This window comes from Stenella coeruleoalba (assembly GCF_951394435.1).
Source record: "Stenella coeruleoalba genome assembly, chromosome: 1".
Classification (NCBI taxonomy): domain Eukaryota; kingdom Metazoa; phylum Chordata; class Mammalia; order Artiodactyla; family Delphinidae; genus Stenella; species Stenella coeruleoalba.
In genome coordinates, this window is record NC_137169.1 from 27,849,902 (window position 1) to 27,870,161 (window position 20,260).

Consider the following 20,260-nt stretch of genomic DNA (forward strand, 5'->3'; position numbering starts at 1 on the left):
GTTTTAATAGCATTTCATATAATTGTGGAAGTTCTTTGATACTACAATTTTCTTAAAGGATACTACAGTTTCTTAAAGGTTAGTTACAATGTAGAATCTGAAGCCATATCAATGAATTTTTTGTACTGTCACATTAAAATTTATTGGTCTAGGGCTTCCCTGGTGGCGCAGTGTTTGAGAGTCCGCCTGCCGATGCAGGGGACACAGGTTTGTGCCCCGGTCTGGGAAGATCCCACATGCCACGGAGCAGCTAGGCCTGTGAGCCATGGCCGCTGAGCCTGCGCGTCCGGAGGCTGTGCTCCGCAACGGGAGAGGCCACAACAGTGAGAGGCCCGCGTACCGCAAAAAAAAAAAAAAAAAAAAAAAAAAAATGTATTGGTCTATTTGTACTTTGAATTGTTCTTCTACCCACAACTGATTTTTGCTTCATGCTATCATCATTTGGAAAATATTGATTCCTTGAGGTATACAGATCTAAATGTCGTGTTTCATTATGCAATATTTTAAAAATCACATTTTAGAAAATATCACTAATCTCACTAAGAAAGTCTACGTATTAGGAAGCTATCAAGCTGGAGGTTTTCCAAAATTCTAATTTTCAGTGAAAGCTCATATTTTATCATTGGCAATAACTACTGCCAGTTGTTTTCCTTGAGGTAACAGTCTTACTTTATTCATTTTTGAGAAAATATCTGCCAGATACCTACTTCTGGTTAATAGTTTCCCTGATAGTCATTCTTTGAAATAAATAGGTATTCCATGAAAAAAGTAGCTAACTCAGTTATTTGTTTGTTTGTTTGTTTGTTTATGGCTGCGTTGGGTCTTTGTTGCTGCGCGTGGGCTTTCTCTAGTTGTGGCGAGCAGGGGCTACTCGGGGGCTTCTCTTTGCGGTGGCTTCTCTTGTTGCGGAGCACGGGCTCTAGGCACTTGGGCTTCAGTAGCTGTGGCATGTGGGTTCTAGAGCACAGGCTCAGTAGTTGTGGCACACAGACTTAGTTGCTCCGTGGCATGTGGGATCTTCCCGGACCAGGGCTCGAACCCATGTCCCCTACTTTGGCAGTCAGATTCTTAACCACTATGCCACCAGGGAGGTCCCCTAACTCAGGTTCTAACTCTTAACATTCCTACATGAGATTTTCCTTGAAACAACCATCATACTTTGGTGTGCAGGAGAAATAATTTATGCCTCCGTCCCATTTCATCTCACAGAATCTTAAAAAGATGTACTGAAGGATTGAGTTTTAATAAAGTAAATAACTTACAACAAATTCATGGTTGTGAATAGTGCGAATACTGGTACCTTTTGGCGTCACTGCCTTGATTTATGCTAAATAAGGCTCTGGCAGTTTTACCCACCGTCGCTTTTTTTTTCTCTCTATTTATTGAGGTGAAATTCATATAACAAAAACCATTTCAGTACCTTTTAGTACATTTACAGTATTGTACAACTACCACCTCTATCTAGTTCCAAAACATTTCTATCATCCCAAAGTAAAATGCCTTATCTGTTAAGGAGTTTCTCCCCATTCCCCTATCTTCACTCCCCTCAACCCCTGGCAACCACCAATCTGCATTCTATCTATGGATTTATCTATTATGAATATTTTATATAGACGGAATCACAACTTGTGACCTTTTATGTCTGGCTTTTTTCCCTTAGCATAGTGTTTTCAAGATTCATTCATGTTGTGGCATGTGTATCAGTACTTCATTCTTTTTTTTTATAGCCGAATAATATACCACAATTTGTTTATCTGTTCATTTGTTGATGAACATTTAGGCTGTTGCTATCTGTTATAACTGTTAGGAACCCTTGTGTATATGTACTTTTTTGAGTACTTTTTTTCAGTTCTTTGGCGTATATACCTAGGAGTGGAATTGCAGGGGCCCACCGTTGCTTTTGCACCATCTGTTCAAATGTCAACACAGTGAAAAAGGCAAATAACATGTTAATATTATGAAAATAGTTTTGATCCTGTGGACCTCCTGAAAGTATCTGGAGAATCCCCAGGAATTTGTAGATCAAACTTCTAAATCCTCTGTCTTGTAGATTCCAAAGTTTGTCAGGTATGAATATGTGATTTCTCGTCATCACTCTATAATCACTAGCACCAACTAATACAGGCAAGGTAATCCTCAAACTGTACTATCAGATGTGTTTATAATCCTTAACGTTATAGATGAAGATATTAACATTTAGGGAATATAAATGACTGAATCACTGTTACTTAATGTAAGTGATAGAACTAGATACCAAATTCAGGTTTTCTTATTTCAAGGCTGATGTTCCTACTATTTCACAGTTCTTCAGGTAAATGAAACAACAGGGGAGAGGGTTATTTAAGGGAGTGATTTAGCTTATGAAAAGAAAGAAATAATTGTGGTAAAAGAGTTTAATGGTACCCTTGTTATTTATTTTTAGAGACATTGTAAATCTAAAGGATGTGATCAGTATGCAGCTGGAAGATACTACCACTAGCAAAACTTTTTGCAGCCAATCTTGTCTTTCATCATATGAAGAAAAAAGAAAACCATTTGATACCATATGTACTAATAGCATTCCAGCCAAGTGCAGCATGTGTCAGAAGACTACTGTTGTAAGTTGCAATATTTCTTAACCTTGAGGGACTCTGATTATTCTGCTTAAATATCAGAGTTTTTACTAAGTCTTTTTTTTAAATCCTAGATTCAGTATGAAGTAAAATACCAGAACATGAAACGTAGTCTTTGCAGTAATGCCTGTTTTTCAAAGTTTCACTCTGCTAACAACCTCATCATGAACTGTTGTGAGAACTGTGGAGCTTACTGTTCCACTAGCTCTAGTCTGTTCCATATACTTCACATGGAAGCACAGTCTCATTACTTTAATAATTCAAAGCGTATTACAGCATATAAGCAGGTATGAATAAAGATCTATTGCATAAAGTGAGGACCACTCCATTTGAATTTGATTGCATAAGACTCAAATGAAAAATGGAAGGTTGAGTTCCTTCCATTAGTTGGCTTGTGAATGTTTCCACTTTAGGAAACTGGCGGTATAGATATTAGTACCATTGGGAATATTTTTCGTTGGTAAGATGATGAAGGAGATGATATAAAAGACTTCTGACAGTTGTTTTTCACATAACAATTCATGATAAATGCTGCATGGAGATTTTCCTAAAGAATCTCAGGGTGATGATCTTGTCTTGAAGAAAAGGCAATCAGAGGGAAGCTTATTTATAAGTTAGATAGCAAGCATAACAATAGTCTATTGGTCAGTAGGACTCAACCACAGAAATGTTTTTTATTTTTTAATTCCATGTATTTCTTACACCTAAGCAAGGTTAAGATAAATCAAGAATGTCACATGCTTTTTTCTGAATCAGGAGTCCTAGTAGGCAATAAACCAATGAGAAATAATCCCCTATTTCTGATAGGAGAGCCTTGGATGGGTGGCTCTGAGAGCAGAGAAGCTGGCCCTGCTTTGCAGGACTAAGTGAGCTGAACACAATAGTGGTCTGAGCCCCTTTCATGAGGTGGACTGTCCCATGTCTTGCTTGTTCTGGTGACGCTTTGAGACCCAATTGTATCCCTATAAATTCTTCCTTAAAAACAAGCAACTGAAGATAGGAGTCTTAACAAGCCACAGTTCAAATAGGTCATTTGTGAGCCACAGCTTTTCTATGACAGAATGCCCACACCATGAGAGTACCCTGCCTTGGGACCAGAAATGGGAGAACAGAGAGCATAGAACCCTTTGTCTGAAAGCAGTTAATGCCATTCCTTCTTTTCTTTCTTTACCCCTCACACTCAATAAATAGACCTTCTCCTGTTTTTAAGAGCCTGTATTTGAGTACTCAGTTATTCCGCATATGTGATGGGGCACGGCTTATTTGGCTAGACGAGTTAAGAAGCACCACCTAACACTATGCCCTGCTGCATTTAAGATATTGTGTGATTGTGATAATGTAGAAAATCCATATTGTTAGTGAACTGTAATCAAGAATTAGATTCCCCGGCGGTCCAGTGGCTGGGACTCTGCGCTTTTACTGACAAGGGCCTGGGTTCAGTCCCTGGTCAGGGAACTAGGATCCTGCAAGCTGCACAGCGTGGCCAAAAAAAAAAAAAAAAAATAGTAAAGCACTCAAACTTATGAATCCAAAAATGCAAAAATGGGGTGGCTTTTTATTTTAAAAAGTTGATTGGTATAATTGTAATTATTTTGGCCACATCTTTTTAAAAATTAATTAACTTATTTATTTATTTATTGCTGCGTTGGGTCTTCACTGCCACGTGTGGGCTTTCTCTAGTTACAGTGAGCGGGGGCTACTCACTGCACGTTGTGGTGTGCGGGCTTCTCATTGCGGTGGCTTCTCTTGTTGCGGAGCATGGGCTCTAGGCACGTGGGCTTCAGTAGGTGTGGCACGCAGGCTCAGTAGTTGTGGCGCGTGGGCTTAGTTGCTCTGCAGCATGTGGGATCTTCCCAGACCAGGACTTGAACTGTGTCCCCTGCATTGGCAGGCGGATTCTTAACCACTGCACCACCAGGGAAGCCCCCAAAATTCTTAAAAGTATAAATTTCTGGGTCAACATACAGGGATACTTTAAATATTGATAGATATTAATGTTTTGTGAATCTTCTCAACCACTGTGCCACCAGGGAAGTCCCTGGCCATATCTTCTTACTAGAGTACATTAGTTAAGTATTAGCTTTCCCACATGAGTAATAAATTAGTTATAAATTATACCACTACTGTTGGTTAATGTAAACATTGGTGAGTTGTTATATTTCGTAAAATATGAAAATTCCTACTAATAAGGGACAAAAATAGTAATTTTCAAAATTACACTCTACTTTTTGTTTCATTGTTCCTTTGCCAATATCCCATTCTTTCCCAGAAAAAGAAAATCTGTGTAAGATATTTTCATTTGTCTTTGCACTTTGTGTACCCCTAAAAGCTGTTCCATTTCATCATTGTCGTTAGTGTTAACTTAGTATTAAGTCCAGGAATGATGGCTCCTGTTTCACCCGGAAGAGTAGGTGGTGAACCTCCCCATTTTCTATCCTTTTCCTTTGCAACCTTACTGCTTACAGAATGCACTATGTTCTGTACCTCTTACTGCTTGTGTGCTGCTTTTTTACAACGTGCTTGAATTTTCACCATGAAGTTAGGCTAGCAAAACAGTGTTTCCCACAGCATCTTGTAATGTGTGTTAGGCACCCTTTTTTGGCTCCTCCTTAGCACTAGTAAAAGGCTTTCCTTAGTTGATGCGCAAGTTGGCATTAAAGACAGACCTGTAATTATAAGACTTTTGTTGATTTGTCCAGTTGGCTTTAGTTGCCTGGGATGATGAACATCTTTTATGACCACTTTCTTCATTGCTTGCATATGTATTGTTATAGCTATTAATATACCTGACAAATAATACAAATAGTTACCTAATAGATTGATCAGTTTCCTTCACTTTAGTCATTACAATCTATAAGTGCCTTTTTTCTGTTTTTAAGAAAATACAAAAATATGACTTCATTGTTATTATAATATTTCAACTAAGCAATGGTTGTGAGCATATGTCATATACCAGGAATATGAATATTATTTTACTCTCTAACAGAAACCAGCCAAAACACTTACATCTGTTCTTTGCAAATCACTGAAACCCTCAGACGAAATGATTGAGACTACCAATGACTCGGGGAAGACAGAGCTTTTCTGCTCTGTTCATTGTTTCTCTGCTTACAGTAAAGCTAAGATGGAATCTTCTACAGGTACTATTTTTTTTAGCAGTTACCAAAGATTTAGTAACTGTTGAAGAATATTACTGCTTTCCTTTAATTTATAACCTTGATTCATTTCTAAATTAAACTGACTTAAAAGTCAAAACAATCTAAAACTTGTTTCAAAGAACAGTTTCCAGTATTTTTGCATAAAAGGAAGGCCACTTCATCACCAGAGATTTAATATTTATTTGTAAAGATTGTCATTTTAGAATATAGAATCTTCTAGTTAGCCCTGCTTTGTAAAAACAAGGCTATTAGTTACATTTTTCACATGGAGTAGAGCTAGTCGGAAATACTTTGATGTTCACTAATAGAAAGGGACAGAGAATCCAGAGCCAACTGTGTATTCTATCAAAGAGCCTCATATAGGACCAGTGGTGCTAATTTCATAGACGGTGGAATGAATGATTCCCCTGGGGCTTGTGCATCATGCAGACTGGCTTATTATAGAAAGCTCTTTAATACTAGCTTAGACACCAACTCAGCTCCATTCATATTGAGTTTATGAATCCTGGAATGGTTAGAAATGATACCCATTAGGAGATTCTCTAGCAATGTTCTTCATGGGTAATTTCACAGTAAAGATTTGCTTGACAGTTCAAGCAAATAATATAAAAGGACTGATAAACTGCGTGCAAAGGTAAAAGATATAAAATGATGGGAAATGTAAATTATCTGTTTAATGTTGATATTAATCTTATCCTAAAGAACCTGGATATTCCTAAGCCCTAATAAAAATTACTCCACCCCAATAAAGATGTTAAAAAAAAAAAAAAAAAATTACTCCAGTACCCACTAATACTTAAAGCAATTATTGATAGATATTTGCGTTATTCGTTGAAACACTTGTAATTAAACAGTGCTTTCTGACTGATTGATTCTGCCTGGTTTATAAGATACCATTTAATTTTTATCAGTAAATGTTTCCATGGTGCATGATGCTTCAACAGATCTCCTTTCTCCGAAGAAAGATACAACTCCAGTTATAAGCAATATAGTGTCATTGGCAGATACTCATGAAGCCCTGCCCGTCATGAACTCTGATGTATTACAAGGTAAAAATTGATGTGACATTCTTTGACATATACACTGTTTTGCCATACTTGATTAGAATATAGAATCTGTCTTTAAGTTTTCTTTTGGTTGCCTAATATGAAATAAGCAATTACATAGTTAATGATGCTATTTTATAGATTATGGTATAAGATCTAGAATTTATGCTTTATTTTAACAGGTACAGTTTCTTCAGTAACAGCAAATGTTGAGGATGTAAGTTTTATTCTTAATTGTTTTTGCTACTATCTTTTTTAAGCTTTCTTTTATAAACATATTGTGCATGTGTGTATTTGAGCATATTCATTCCTGATTTGATCATAGAGCTCAAAAATGTAGAGCAATAAACACCTTTTGTTATTCACGTTCAGTTTCCCAAATCTCAAGTTTGACTTGAAATTATTAATAAGAATACTAAGTTATAAATAATTGTTAATGTTTCCCCCTAGTGGAGCTCATACTGTTACCCACCCATTGATTTTTTTTGTTATTAGAATGGATATGTTCGATATTTTAATTGATTATTTGAAAACTGTTCAAAGAAATGTTATTTTGTCATTTTCTCCCAAGATTTCTAAGACTTCACCCAGTGAATCAAGTAATGGTGTTGCTAATAGTAATGTGGAACAGCCAAGCCTTGCACCATCTTCATCAGTACTCAGTCAGCATACAACTGGCTCCAGTATAGAAGTACAAAAAGATCATGTGTCAAACCAAGATGCTACAAACAGTATGAAATCCATGAAAATAAGAGATGGACTACGTCACCCAAAATTTACATCCAAAGTACAAAAAGTTAAAGGTAAATCACGAAGTATTAAAAAATCTTGGTGTTCAAATTTTCAGCAATTAGAAAACAGTATTAAAAAGGATGTGATATTCTGTTATTCGTGTCAGTTGTTCTGCCAAAAAAAATTTAGCTATGGAGGAGAGTCATTTGCAGCCCAAGGAATTTCCAATTGGAAAAAAACTCTGGAAAAATTCAGAAAGCATGAAAAAAGTGAAATGCATTCAAAGTCATTGCAATTTTGGAGGGAATACCAGTTTTGTGATGAAGCCGTTAATGACAGTTTATCTAATCATTCAAAACAGATTGAGGGAAATAAAAAGTACCTAAAGCTTATAATTGAAAATATTTTATTTCTTGGAAAGCAGTGTTTACTCTTAAGAGGAAATGACCAGTCTGTTTCATCTGTGAATAAAGGCAATTTTTTAGAATTGTTAGAAATCCGAGCAAAAGATAAAGGAGAAGAAATATTTCGACTTACGAATTCACAAGTTGACTTCTACAATAGTACACAAATTCAAAATGATATTATTGAAATAATAAAGACTGAAATGTTACAAGATATTGTAAATGAGATCAATGTCTCCTCAGCTTTTTCAATAATATGTGATGAAACAACTGATAGTGCCACTAAAGGGCAATTCTCTATTTGTGTAAGATACCCACAGAAAACATCAAAGGCTATATTAATTAAAGAAAGATTTTTGGGTTTCATAGATGTTGAAGAGATGACTGGAACCAACTTACACAGGAGTATTAAAACTTACCTGCAGCAAATTGGAGTTGATTTGGATAAAATACGAGGCCAGGCCTATGATAGCACCAGTAACTGGAGGGGAAAATTTAATAAAATTGCAGCAGAATTCAAGAAGGAAGAGCCAAGAGCTTTATACCTGCATTGTTATGCACATTTTTTGGATTTGGCGGTGATTAGGTTTTGCAAAGAAGTAAAAGAGCTCCGAAGTGCTCTAAATACTCTCAGTTCTTTGTTCAACACTATTCATGGGGAAATGTCTGTAAATTTTCAAAACATTTATAAGCTAAGTCAAAACAAAACATGCAAAAAACATACATCACAATCATGTTGGACAGTCCATGATCGTACGTTACTATCTGTGATTGAGGGTCTTCCAGAGGTTATTGAAACACTGGAAGTTCTATCAAGCCATTCTTCAAACACAAGTTTAGCTGATGAATTGAGTGATTTGTTGGCATTGGTTTCCAAATTTGAATTTATCTTTTGTTTGAAATTTCTTTATCGAGTACTAAGTGTTACAGGAATTCTTTCCAAAGAGCTTCAAAGTGAAACCATAGACATTTTTTCTTTGTCTTCAAAAATAGAAGCAATTTTGGAATGTTTATCATCTGAAAGAAATGATACTTATTTCAAAACTATCTGGGATGGAGCAGAGGAAGTATGTCAAAAAATAACCTGTAAAGGTTTTGAAGTTGAAAGGCCTTCATTTCAGAAAAGAAGAAAAATTCAGAAAACAATAGATCCTAGCAATTCAGACAGTATGTTTTTTCCTACCTCAACAGAAGAACAATATAAAATTAATATTTATTACCAAGGCTTGGATACTATATTACAAAATTTAAAATTGTGTTTTTCAGAGTTTGATTATTGTAAAATGAAGCAGATTTCAGAACTGTTACTTAAATGGAATGAACCGTTAAATGAAGCAACAGCTAAAGATGTCCAAGAATTTTATAAACTTGATGCAGACATCATCCCAGAACTTAGATTTTATCGGCAATATGCAAAGCTCAACTTTGTCCTAGATTATGATTGCATCAGCTTCAGCAATCTTGGCCATTTGTTTATTCAGCATGGTCTTCACAATAATATTCCTTGCATATCAGTGCTATTATATATTGCTTTGTCTTGGCCAGTTACTTCAGCAAGTGTTGAAAATTCATTTTCTACACTGTCTCGTCTTAAAACATATTTATGTCATACCAGGGGACAAGAAAAGCTTAGTGGCTTAGCCCTAATGGCTGTTGAGCAGGAATTGGTAAATAAACTGATGGAACCTGAAAGACTCAATGGAACTGTGGAAAAGTTTATCCTACAGGTGAAAGAAATATAAAACTTGCTAACTTGAATTTACCTGAAAGAATTTTGTATTTCTGTTGGCTATCAGTTTTTATTTCAAATTTTTGTCTTTTAAGAAAAGAAGTTTTTTCATCAGAACATGTAACATTCATTTGGTTCAAAATTCATGACACAGAATGATATACAGTGAAAAGTTTCCTTCCCTTTTTTAGTACCCAGTTTCCCCTCCCAGAAGTATTAACTGTTTTTTAAATATCCTTCTGGAGATACTTAATCATAAATGTACTGTGCAGTGCACATTGTTCTTCAGCTTGCCGTTTTCACTTAACATGATTTTTTGAGATTGTCCCATATCAGTACATAGAGTTTCTTGATTCTTTTTTTAATAACTGCGTAAGATTTAATCGTATGGATGTACCATAATATATTGGAGCAGTCCCTACTGACAAACATTTTCTTTCCAGTCTCTTACTCTTGCAAATAATGCTGCATTTAATAACCATGTACATAGGTCATGTTGCACATTAGTGAGTTGCTGTGAGAAAAAATTTTAAACTGAAGTTACTAGGTCAGAAGATTTGTACATTTTTATTTTTCGTAGATATTGGCAAATTGCTTTCTATAAGGATTGTATCATTTTATACTCCCACCAACGTGTGAGAGTTCCTATTTCCTCGAATCTTTATAAAGTATTAACAAACATTTTGATCTTTGCCAGTCTGTTGAATAATGATATGTTAATCTCTGTGGAGATTAAATCTCAATAGAATTTTTTATTTTCACTTAAAAATAAGGTTGCGTATCTGCTTGAGCCATTTGTATTTCCTTTTCTGTGAAACCTCATATATTAAACATTAAAACTCTAAATATCGCTGTGGTTTTGGTTGACTTAGCTGGGTGACACAATAGGAATTCCTAATCTACTTTATGAAAATATGACTAATTTTCAAATAATTCTGAAAGAAAGAACTCTTTCTGTCTTAACACTTTAGAAAAGTTTAGATAACAAGGGAAATGTGTTCCTCAGAGATTTGAAAGAATTTAGTGGTAGATATATCTGAGGCTGGTTTTCTTTTATAACTTGTAATTTTTCTAGAAAGAGCATCTATTTCATTGAGTCCTTCTTTCAAATGAATTTGCTTAGAGTTGTAGAAAGTATTCTCTTAATTTCTTCTATATACCTATACTTGCTTTCTTCATTGATCTTCTATACACATTTTCTTTCTTGATTAGGCCAAAACTAGTGATTTATTTTATTTAGTTGTTTTCCATACACATTCTTAGGTTTATTTATCAATCCTACTCTACTTTTTAATTATGGTTGATTTTTAACATAAAAATAAAAGAACGTAATAATTAACATTTAGTTCTATTAAATCCTAACATTTTGCCATGCTCCAGATTTTTACTTCAGAAATAAAATATTATAGATTGGGTTAAAGCTCCCTTGTAAATCTTTTCCTGATAATATTTTTGTTTTTCCACAGAGGCAATGATTATTTGGTGTGCATCATTCCATGCTTATATAATTTTATACTTAATACATAGCCTTGTTGCACATGATTGTAAACTTTATATAAAACTTTAAGTTGCATTGTGCTTATCTTTCTGCAATTTGCTTTCTTTCACTCAGTGTTGTTTGAGATTTATATGTGGATTTCTAGTTTGTTTATTCTAATTGCTGAATACCATTCCATTATATGAGTATACAAGTTCATCCTTTATTTATTTATTTATTTATTTTGTGTGCGCGCTGAAATTTTTTTTTTAACATCTTTATTGGAGTATAATTGCTTTACATGGTGTGTTTCTTTTGTATAACAAAGTAAATCAGCTATACATATACAGATATCCCTGTATCTCCTCCCTCTTGTGTCTCCCTCCCACCCTCTCTATACCACTCCTCTAGGGTGGACATCCTTTATTTAAATGGATATTTTATATGTCTGATTTTGCATTTTTATAATATTCCAGTGATCCTTTTTTTTATATAGTATGCACATTGAACAAATATTTATTGAGCAAGTACAATATACTAGATGCTATGCTAGCTGCTGGATATCCAGCAGAGAATAAAATAAGGCCTTGACTCCAATGAAACTTGGCTTTCTAATGTGGAAATCCAAGAAAGATATTAGAAGAGGTTGCTTACCAACTCTTCATGTAGATAGATAGATGATAATACAGAAAAGAATATTTGTATGCTTCATAGCATAAAAGATGAGGCTTTGAGAGCTGTGGCCACCTGAGGCTTTACCCTACTGGCCCACAAGTTGGGAAGGTCTGTTCTAAGGTACTTACTTAGAGGTGGACTTGATGGGCCAAGGCTATGTGCATCTTCCACTTTAATTAGACTTCTCAGTTATACCATTTTTCTACTCCCACCCACAGTATCTGTGTCTGTTGTTCCACATCCTTGCCAACATTTAATATGGTCATTTTACTCTTTTTAAAAAGTTCATTGATTTCTACTTTAATAGAAGGCAGTTAATCTTTAGTATTCAATGCTTATTGCTTACATTTTCATTCTTTTCTGTTTGGTAATGAAAGTGCTTAACACTATGAACTTTCCTCTGAAGTGACATTTGCCTACCATGTGTTCTTCTCATTTTCATTATTTTCTAGCTATTCGCATTTGTGATTTCTATCTTACTGTGGAAGCAAGAGTTAATTTCAAGAGGTAGGGTGGTTTTTTTCCCTTTTTTTTTTTTTTTACTTTTTTAATAGTCTACTATAAAGCCAGTAAAATAAGAGCTAGACCTGAAAAAGAAAAAAAGGATAACTACAGTAATTAAAACAGCTTTCCTGGGAATTCCCTGGTGGTCCAGTGGTTAGCATTCAGTGCTTCCACTCCTGGGGGCCTGGGTTCAATCCCTGGTCGGGGAACTAAGATCCTGCAAGTGTGGCCAAAAAAAAAAAACACAGCAGCTTTCTTTGTTGAATACCTACTATGTAACCTAGTACTTTTCTCAGTGCTTTATGTTATTTCACTTCTCACAACCTATTATTTTATGGGAGAAACTAAGACACAGAGGTTAAATATCACATAATTAGTAAACAGTGAATCTAGGATTTGTACCCAGGCAGTGTGACTCCATAGCTCATGCTTCTAATCACTGTGCTCTACTACCTTTTATATAAACTGTTATCACAGATATTCCTAAATAAAAAATTAACTACCAGAAGTACATTGAAGAATAGAAGATGACAGAAATAGCAGTGTATTTTTTTAATCTCCCAAATCCCTTCATAAAAGCAAAAACCCATGCATGGCATCTATAGCAAGTCTTGGTGACAAGGTATCCCCACAATCCCAAAATAAAATTAGATAGTGACAAACTCAAAAGCAACTGTAAAACCTGAGTAGTGCCATTTATGTATGGAAGGTCATGGATGAAAATCAGTGGGACGTCTGATGGCCTTGAGAATAGATCTCCCAAATCAACAGGTTTCCATTGGAAAGCATGGCTGGCCAATTTGAAAACTGCAGCCAAAAAGTGACCTGGAGATGCCAATTTGCAGGTGAGTTAAGGGGACTGTGCTAAATTCCAAATTTGTTGGAGTTATCTAGGTCCTTATGGGCTCTTGAAACTAACAAATGTAAGATTCATTCCAAAACAGAACCCTTTCAAGGAGAAACTGCTGGCTGTATACACCAAATTCTGCAGGACAGGGACAGTAGGGTCAAAAGAAAGACAGTGTATAGTGTGAAGTGAGGGAGAGAGGCAAAGGAAGCAGGTCTCAGAACTAGGTCATTTATTTTAGTCACTTTGTGAAAATAATAGTATTTCATGAACCTTGAAGACGGAAAAGTTAATTCTGTCTCAAAAGTACAGGTAAATGTTTCACTTAAAACTTAGCAACAGAAAAGAATTGTGAAATATACAAAATTATAAGAATAAAGAACAGTAAATCCTTACAAAACAAAAACCTGTTTCAAACCAAGCTAAAAGAAATTAAATGATAAAAGCTATAAAAGAACTGTAAACAAGAATTAGAAAAACTCAGATGAGTGGATAAAAGAAAGGTTTAAAAAGATAAATGACAAGAATTCAGGAAAGCATTAGAAATTAAAAGAAATAAAAGTCACTGTAAAAGTGAAAACTAATCTAGAAGGAACTCAAAAGTGAATAAACAATGGATAATCCCTAAGAGAAATAGAGGGTGGAAATGGAAAGAAGGAAAATGTTTTAAATCAAGAGAAGAGTGATATCACATATTGAAAACCTGATATCCATATAAATAGAGTCTGCAAAGAAATCCAAAGCAAGGGGAAAGAGCAAATACTAAAAACTATGTGCCAGTTATTATGCTATTTTCTATGCACCCACCCCTCTATACTCGGCTTTGTGGTGATCATTTCTGCTTTAGCAGGATTTATGTTAGCCTCTGCCAATAGGAGTCACTAGAGGGAGACTGCAAGTCTGAAGGAAAGGATTTGTTCCATCCTGTCTACTTTCTGTGAGCTTTATGTCTGCTTGTGGTTCTTGTGAGCATTATGCCAGCAATGCTGTTTTCATCCAGCACTTCCTTCCCTAGCAGCAGCTGAATGTGGTTGCAGTTTCTATTACACTTGCAGAAGCCTTATCGTCATGCTTCCTTCTGTCAGAGACACCTGCAGCCCCTCTTCAGGGATCTAGGTCTTAGGCCCAAGCTCAGAGACCAGCACCAGCATCATCCCTCCTCAGAGCTGTAACTTCCAGCTCCATGAGGCCCCTCTAAATTTAAATTCCTATCTCCTTTCTTTGTTCTCTCATCTCAGGATATTAGCTGCTACCTCCATGACATCTTGATGTTCTCTTTATCCTTTCAGTAACTTAGTTAACTTTATACTTAACGTGTTTTTACATTCTCTCTGTTCAGATAACTAGTATGGCTTCTGCTTCCTGACTGAACCCTGGCTGATGCACTGAATTCAAGACAACTTGCTTGAAATTAGAAAGACTTTATGCATTGAAAAGACACACTGTGCACCTAGGAACACCGACCCAGGATGGTCAGTGCTGAGTAATGGCCTAAAAAAAGAATGAAAAAATTTTTAAAGGGTTTTTTGAAGAAAAAGTCCTTTGAGAGTCCATGCCAAAAAAAAAAAAAAAAAAAAGGCAGGTATAGGGAAGGTAAATCCGATTATTTTCACACTTTTCCATAATGACACTCTATGCCAAAAGACAATGAAGTAATGTGAACTTACTCAGGATTTTATATCCAACCAAATGGACTTTAAAGCGTAAGAGTCACAGGCTATCATCAATATGCAAATTCATGGAACATTGTTTCCATGACCCCTACCTGAGGAATGTATTAGAATAGGGTTCAGATAACCAGATTGACTGAGAGGCACTGATGTAAAGCATGGTAAAGTTTTGCAAGTATTAAATGACGAATAAAATTAAAATAGTACCTTGTTTAATTAATGCATCTAGGCAATGATCATCATTGGCTGCTAACATCACTAATACAGCCAGACATTGTGTACTTCTAATAGACATATTCACCAGCTGAGATATGCATCCTTCTCAGAGGTCTGAATTTAAGGACTCTTCTTCCAGGCTTCTAAGTATTAATAATTCCAACTTCTCTTTTTTCTCCCAGTCCTAGCAGCTTCCTACAGTTGCTGCTGCTGTAATACCTTAGTGCTCTAGCCTTTCTAGTTCTATAGTTCAAACAACATGTGGTTCCAGTCTCCTGGCTGGACTTTGACTGATATAGCACTACCTATGAAGTAATCTTGCCAAATAATTTGATCTTGAATCTTATCAAGACCCTAGATCTAGCTGCATGTTTACTGGAAATACAGTGGGTCAGAGGAACATATTAAACAACATCAATGGGATTAACCAGCAAAATCAAATCCTAGGAGACTGCACAGGATAAACAAAAAAACTTTAACAAAAACTTACAAGGAAAACATAAGATGGCAGAGAATCCTATAGATTAAAGAAGTAGGAGTCATGTCAATGAATTGCAGTGTGTAAACCATGTTTAGATCTTTAAGCAACTGTGAACAATGGATATTTGTAATGACGTTGTGGTTATGTGTTTTTTTTTAAGTCACTTTTAGGGACTTCCCTGGTGGTGCAGTGGTTAAGAATCTGCCTGCCGATGCAGGGGACACAGGTTTGAGTCCTGGTCCGGGAAGATCCCACATGCCGCGGAGCAACTAAGCCCGTGCACCACAACTAATGAGCCTGCGTTCTAGAGCCCACAAGCCACAACTACTGAGTCTACGTGCCACAGCTACTGAAGCCCGCGTGCCTAGAGCCCATGCTCTGCACCAAAGAGAAACCACTGCAATGAGAAGCCAACACACCACAACGAAGAGTAGACCCCTTGCCACAACTAGAGAAAGCCCGGATGCAGCAACGAAGACCCAACGCAGCCAATAAATAAAAAGTCACTTTTAGACAAAAATACTTCAGGAATTAGTGGATGAAATTACATGAAATCTAGGGATTCAGAATAATAACGGGAGGGGGGGGGAGTACTTGAGGGTCAAGATGAAACAAGATTGTCCGTGATTTCATAGTTGTTGAATCTAGGTGATAGGTACATAGGGATTCATTGTATTGTTACTCAGCTTTCTTTTTTGGCTGCATTGGGTCTTCATTGCTGCGCACGGACTTTCTCTAATTGTGGTGAGCGGGGGCTACTCTTCATTGCGGTGAGCGGGCTTCTCCCTGTAGTGGCTTCTTTTGTTGCGGAGCATGGGGTTTTGGTGCACGGGCCTCAGTGGTTGTGGCTCACAGGCTCTAGAGCACAGGTTTAGTAGTTGTGGCGCACAGGCTTAGCTACTACGCGGCACGTGGCATCTTCCCGGACCAAGGCTCGAACCCGTGTCCCCTTCATTGGCAGGCGGATTCTTAACCACTGCGCCACCAGGGAAGTCCCTGTTACTGAGCTTTTACATGTGAAGTTTTCTATTATAAAAAATTTTTTAAGTGATGCACTATTACCCATTCCAGTTCATCTCAAGAATGTAAAGGTGTTTCAATATTAGGAAATTTATTTATGAAATGCAACAAAATATATCAAATTAAGAAAATGATACCAATATATACAATAAAAGCATTGATAAAGCTTTAACTTTTGTGCCTGATTTTTAAAACCTTGGTAAAATTAGAATTAAAGGTTTTTTCTGTTAACAATAAAATGTTGGTAATATATTTATTAATGTGTATGTATAGACCTAGACAATAGTATGTATAACATCATGCTTAAAGGTGAAATACTGGGAGCACTACCACAAAAGTATCAGAAACAAGACATAGATACTATCAACCATCTTATGTAACACTTTTAAATTAAGATATTTTTAGATAAAGTAGCAAGAAATAATACAGAAGGATCTCATATATCATTCACCCAGCTTCCCCCTATGGTAACATCTTGCATAACTATAATACAGTATCACAACAGGAATTTAAACATTGATACCATCCACTGATCTTATTCAGATTCACCAGTTTTACATGTACTCGTGTACTTGTGTTTACTTTTATGCAGTTTTATCATGTATGGATTTATGTAATCACCACTATAGTCAAGATACGAAACAATTCCACCAACACAGTGCTCCCTTGTGATACTTTTATAAGTACACCAACCTTCCTCTCTCCCTTCTATCCCTAACCATTGGCAACTACTAATCTATACTCCATCTCTATAATTTTGTCTTTTCAAGAATGAATGGAATCATAGAGCATATAGCCTTTTGGGACTGCTTTTTTCACTCAGCATAATACCCTTAAAATCTACCCAAGTTGTTAACGTGTCTAAATAGTCCACTCCTGTTTGTTTGTCCCTGAATAATGTTATTGATGTACTTGTTTAACAGTTCACTATTTTTTTTTTTTACAGTTCACGCTTTGAAGGACATTTGGATTGTTTCCAGTTTTAGACTATTACAAATAAAGCTGCTATGAACATTTGTATACATGATTTTTGTGTAAACATAAATTTTCATTTTTCTAGTCCAAATGCCCAGGAGTACCATTGCTGGTACAAACAAACAAAAAAAAAAAAAATTGCTGGTATAAAAAAAAAACAACCAAAAAAAATGCCAAACTATTTTCCAAAGTGGCTGTACCATTTTACATTCCACCAGCACTGTATGAGCGATCCAGATTCTCTACATCCCTTGCAACATTTGATGTTGTCACTACTTTTTATTTTAGCCATTCTGATAGGTGTGTAGTTATATCCCACTGGAGATTAGATGATAGATGATAGATGATGATAGATATAGATATATATACCCCCATTAATTTGCATTTCTCTTAAGGTAATGATGTTGGGGATATTTCCATGTGGTTATTTGCCATCCTCTTTGGTGAAGAAGTTGGCCTCAGCTAGAAATATGGACAGTTCATCCATTATAACAGAAGAAAAAGAATATGTAGGTACAGGGACTTCCCTGGTGGTCCAGTGGGTAAGACTCTGCACTCCTCATGCAGGGGGCTGGGGTTCGATCCCTGGTCAGGGAATTGGATCCCACATGCATGCCGCAACTAAGAGTCCGCATGCTGCAACTATGAGCCCAGATGCCACAACTAAAGATCCTGCATGCCACAACGAAGATCCCACATGATGCAACTGGGACCCGGCACAGCCAAAATGAATAAGTACATTTTTTTTTTTTAAAAGAAAATGTAGGTACAGATGTAGGTAGGTGGGGAGATATGACTGTAGAAGCTTGTGAAAGTTCTGAGTGTTTCTATTTTCTCAGTGAAACAGAAAAGGTCATCTTCTGAAAATGAGGATGAAAGAAGAGGCATTGGAGCTTTGAAGAAAGAGGATATGGCATGAAATAGAATTTAATAAAGACAAAAGTCGTGTGGTTGCTGGGCAGCAAAAAGGGATCCCTAGAGATCAGTAAGCAGACTTTAAAGACAGTCAATGTATATGGATTAGACAGAGAATTGGATTTTATCATGACTTTGATTTTTGCCAGATGAGTTCAATTAAGCAGAAGGCAGGCAGAGGAGTTAGAATGTATGCAATGCCAAATTAAACTTATCAGTATTAAGTATCTACCAGTTTCCCGAGTGCTTACCATCTACTAGGAACATTAAAAAGTAGCAAAGTATTGAAAGTAAACTTCTTATCTCAATCCATTCTTATATCTAGGAAATGGTGTTAACTCTTCATTCTGCTCCCTCTTTAGGCAGGCCAAATCTTCTAGGGAGATGGCAAGGGCAATAAGCACGCTGAAAAATGTTTCTAGATTACTACAATCCCAGGCCAGCTCACATGGGACAGTGGTAGAGAGCCTCCCTGTGAGCCTCCTTGCCCCTTTTCTTTAGTTCAAGGTTTTCTTCATGCAGTGATACTTACAAAATAGCAAACAGTCAAAACAAGGTGGGTATACAATTACGTGCTTCATTAATTACAATGACATTACTTGAGCCCTCAGGAGAAGCAGCACAGCTCCAATACCCTGAAAGTTCTCCAACACGCATGTTTAAATTTATATATGCATACAAAACCAAAAGCCCTCTCTTCTTTTTCCCTTGTTTGACTCCACCTGAGTGTCCACCAGTATGTCTCTTGGTAGAAGTCTATACCAGTTCCATGGACTACCCACTTTCACACCCCAGAGACCTTTGCTTTTACACCCATCTTGTTTTATTACCTTTATTAGTATCTGCTCAGTTCTTCCTTAATGCTAGTTATAATGTTAGTTGGTTTTCCTCCAAATATGTGGAAGGTATATTTTGCTTTTTAATCAAAAGTATGCCCCCCCAAAAAAAGTATGCCCCCCAAAATATATATATGTGTGCGTATAATCTATTGCTTCTGTTTCTCTGAAGACCCCTAAGATGTATATACTTATTCCACTAAATAAAATGAGTCCATAGAAAACCAAAGAAAATCTTTTCTTTAGGAAAAAAAAAAACTACTGAAACTCATATAAAGCAATGAAATTTAAAATATGACATCTATGTAGGAATGGATAGTTCACTGGGCCAGATATATAAAGAAATCTAGTATATGATGAAGACAGCTGAACTAGTGAAGGCAATTTTGATTATCAAGTGACCGAAGCAATTCTATAAAGCAGTGTTGGTAACTAGAGTCACCATGTTATACATTAGATCCTCAGATATTCATCTTATAGCTGAAAGTTTGAAGTGGTATTTCGGGGTTTTGATTTGCTTTTTTTGTTTTTGGCCAGACCGAGCAGCTTTTGGGATCTTAGTTCCACGACCAGGAATCAAACCCAGGACCCCTGCAGTGGAAGCTCAGAGTCCTAACCACTGGACCACCAGGGAATTCCCTGCACTTTCTTATTGACTAATGATGCCAAGCAACGTTTCATGTACTTAATTGGCATTTCTGTATACCTTCCTTGCAGAAATTTCTATTTAAATCCTTTGCCTATTTCTCAATTGGGTTTATTTTTCACATATTCTGGATACAAGTCCCTAACCAGTTATGATTTACAAATATTTTCTTCCATTCCATGAGTTTTCACTTTCTTGATGATGTCCTTTGAAGCAGTGATTAATTTTGGTAAATCCAATTTGCCTTTTTTGTTGTTCATGTTTTTGGTGTCATTTAATAATCTAAGTTTTATAATTTCATTCTTACATTTAGGCAT

General features: G+C 36.2%; 1 protein-coding gene across 11 annotated transcripts in view; it reads left to right on the top strand.

Moving 5' to 3' along the window:
* ZMYM1 (zinc finger MYM-type containing 1) overlaps window positions 1–16,785 on the top strand; it is a 34,365-nt gene extending 17,580 nt beyond the window's left edge. For 6 of the 11 annotated variants that reach the window (XM_079933184.1, XM_079933179.1, XM_079933182.1 and 3 more), the window contains 6 exons: window positions 2,423–2,597; window positions 2,687–2,899; window positions 5,599–5,752; window positions 6,682–6,819; window positions 6,999–7,033; window positions 7,388–11,211. In XM_079933184.1, coding sequence (XP_079789310.1) covers window positions 2,423–2,597; window positions 2,687–2,899; window positions 5,599–5,752; window positions 6,682–6,819; window positions 6,999–7,033; window positions 7,388–9,694 — 3,022 coding nt within the window. In that variant the 3' untranslated portion in view covers window positions 9,695–11,211. Of the gene's footprint in view, window positions 1–2,422; window positions 2,598–2,686; window positions 2,900–5,598; window positions 5,753–6,681; window positions 6,820–6,998; window positions 7,034–7,387; window positions 11,212–14,523 lie in introns of those variants that run through there. The other 5 variants (XM_079933181.1, XM_079933180.1, XM_079933187.1 and 2 more) reach the window with 5 other exon arrangements.
* The last annotated feature ends 3,475 nt before the right edge of the window (window positions 16,786–20,260 follow it).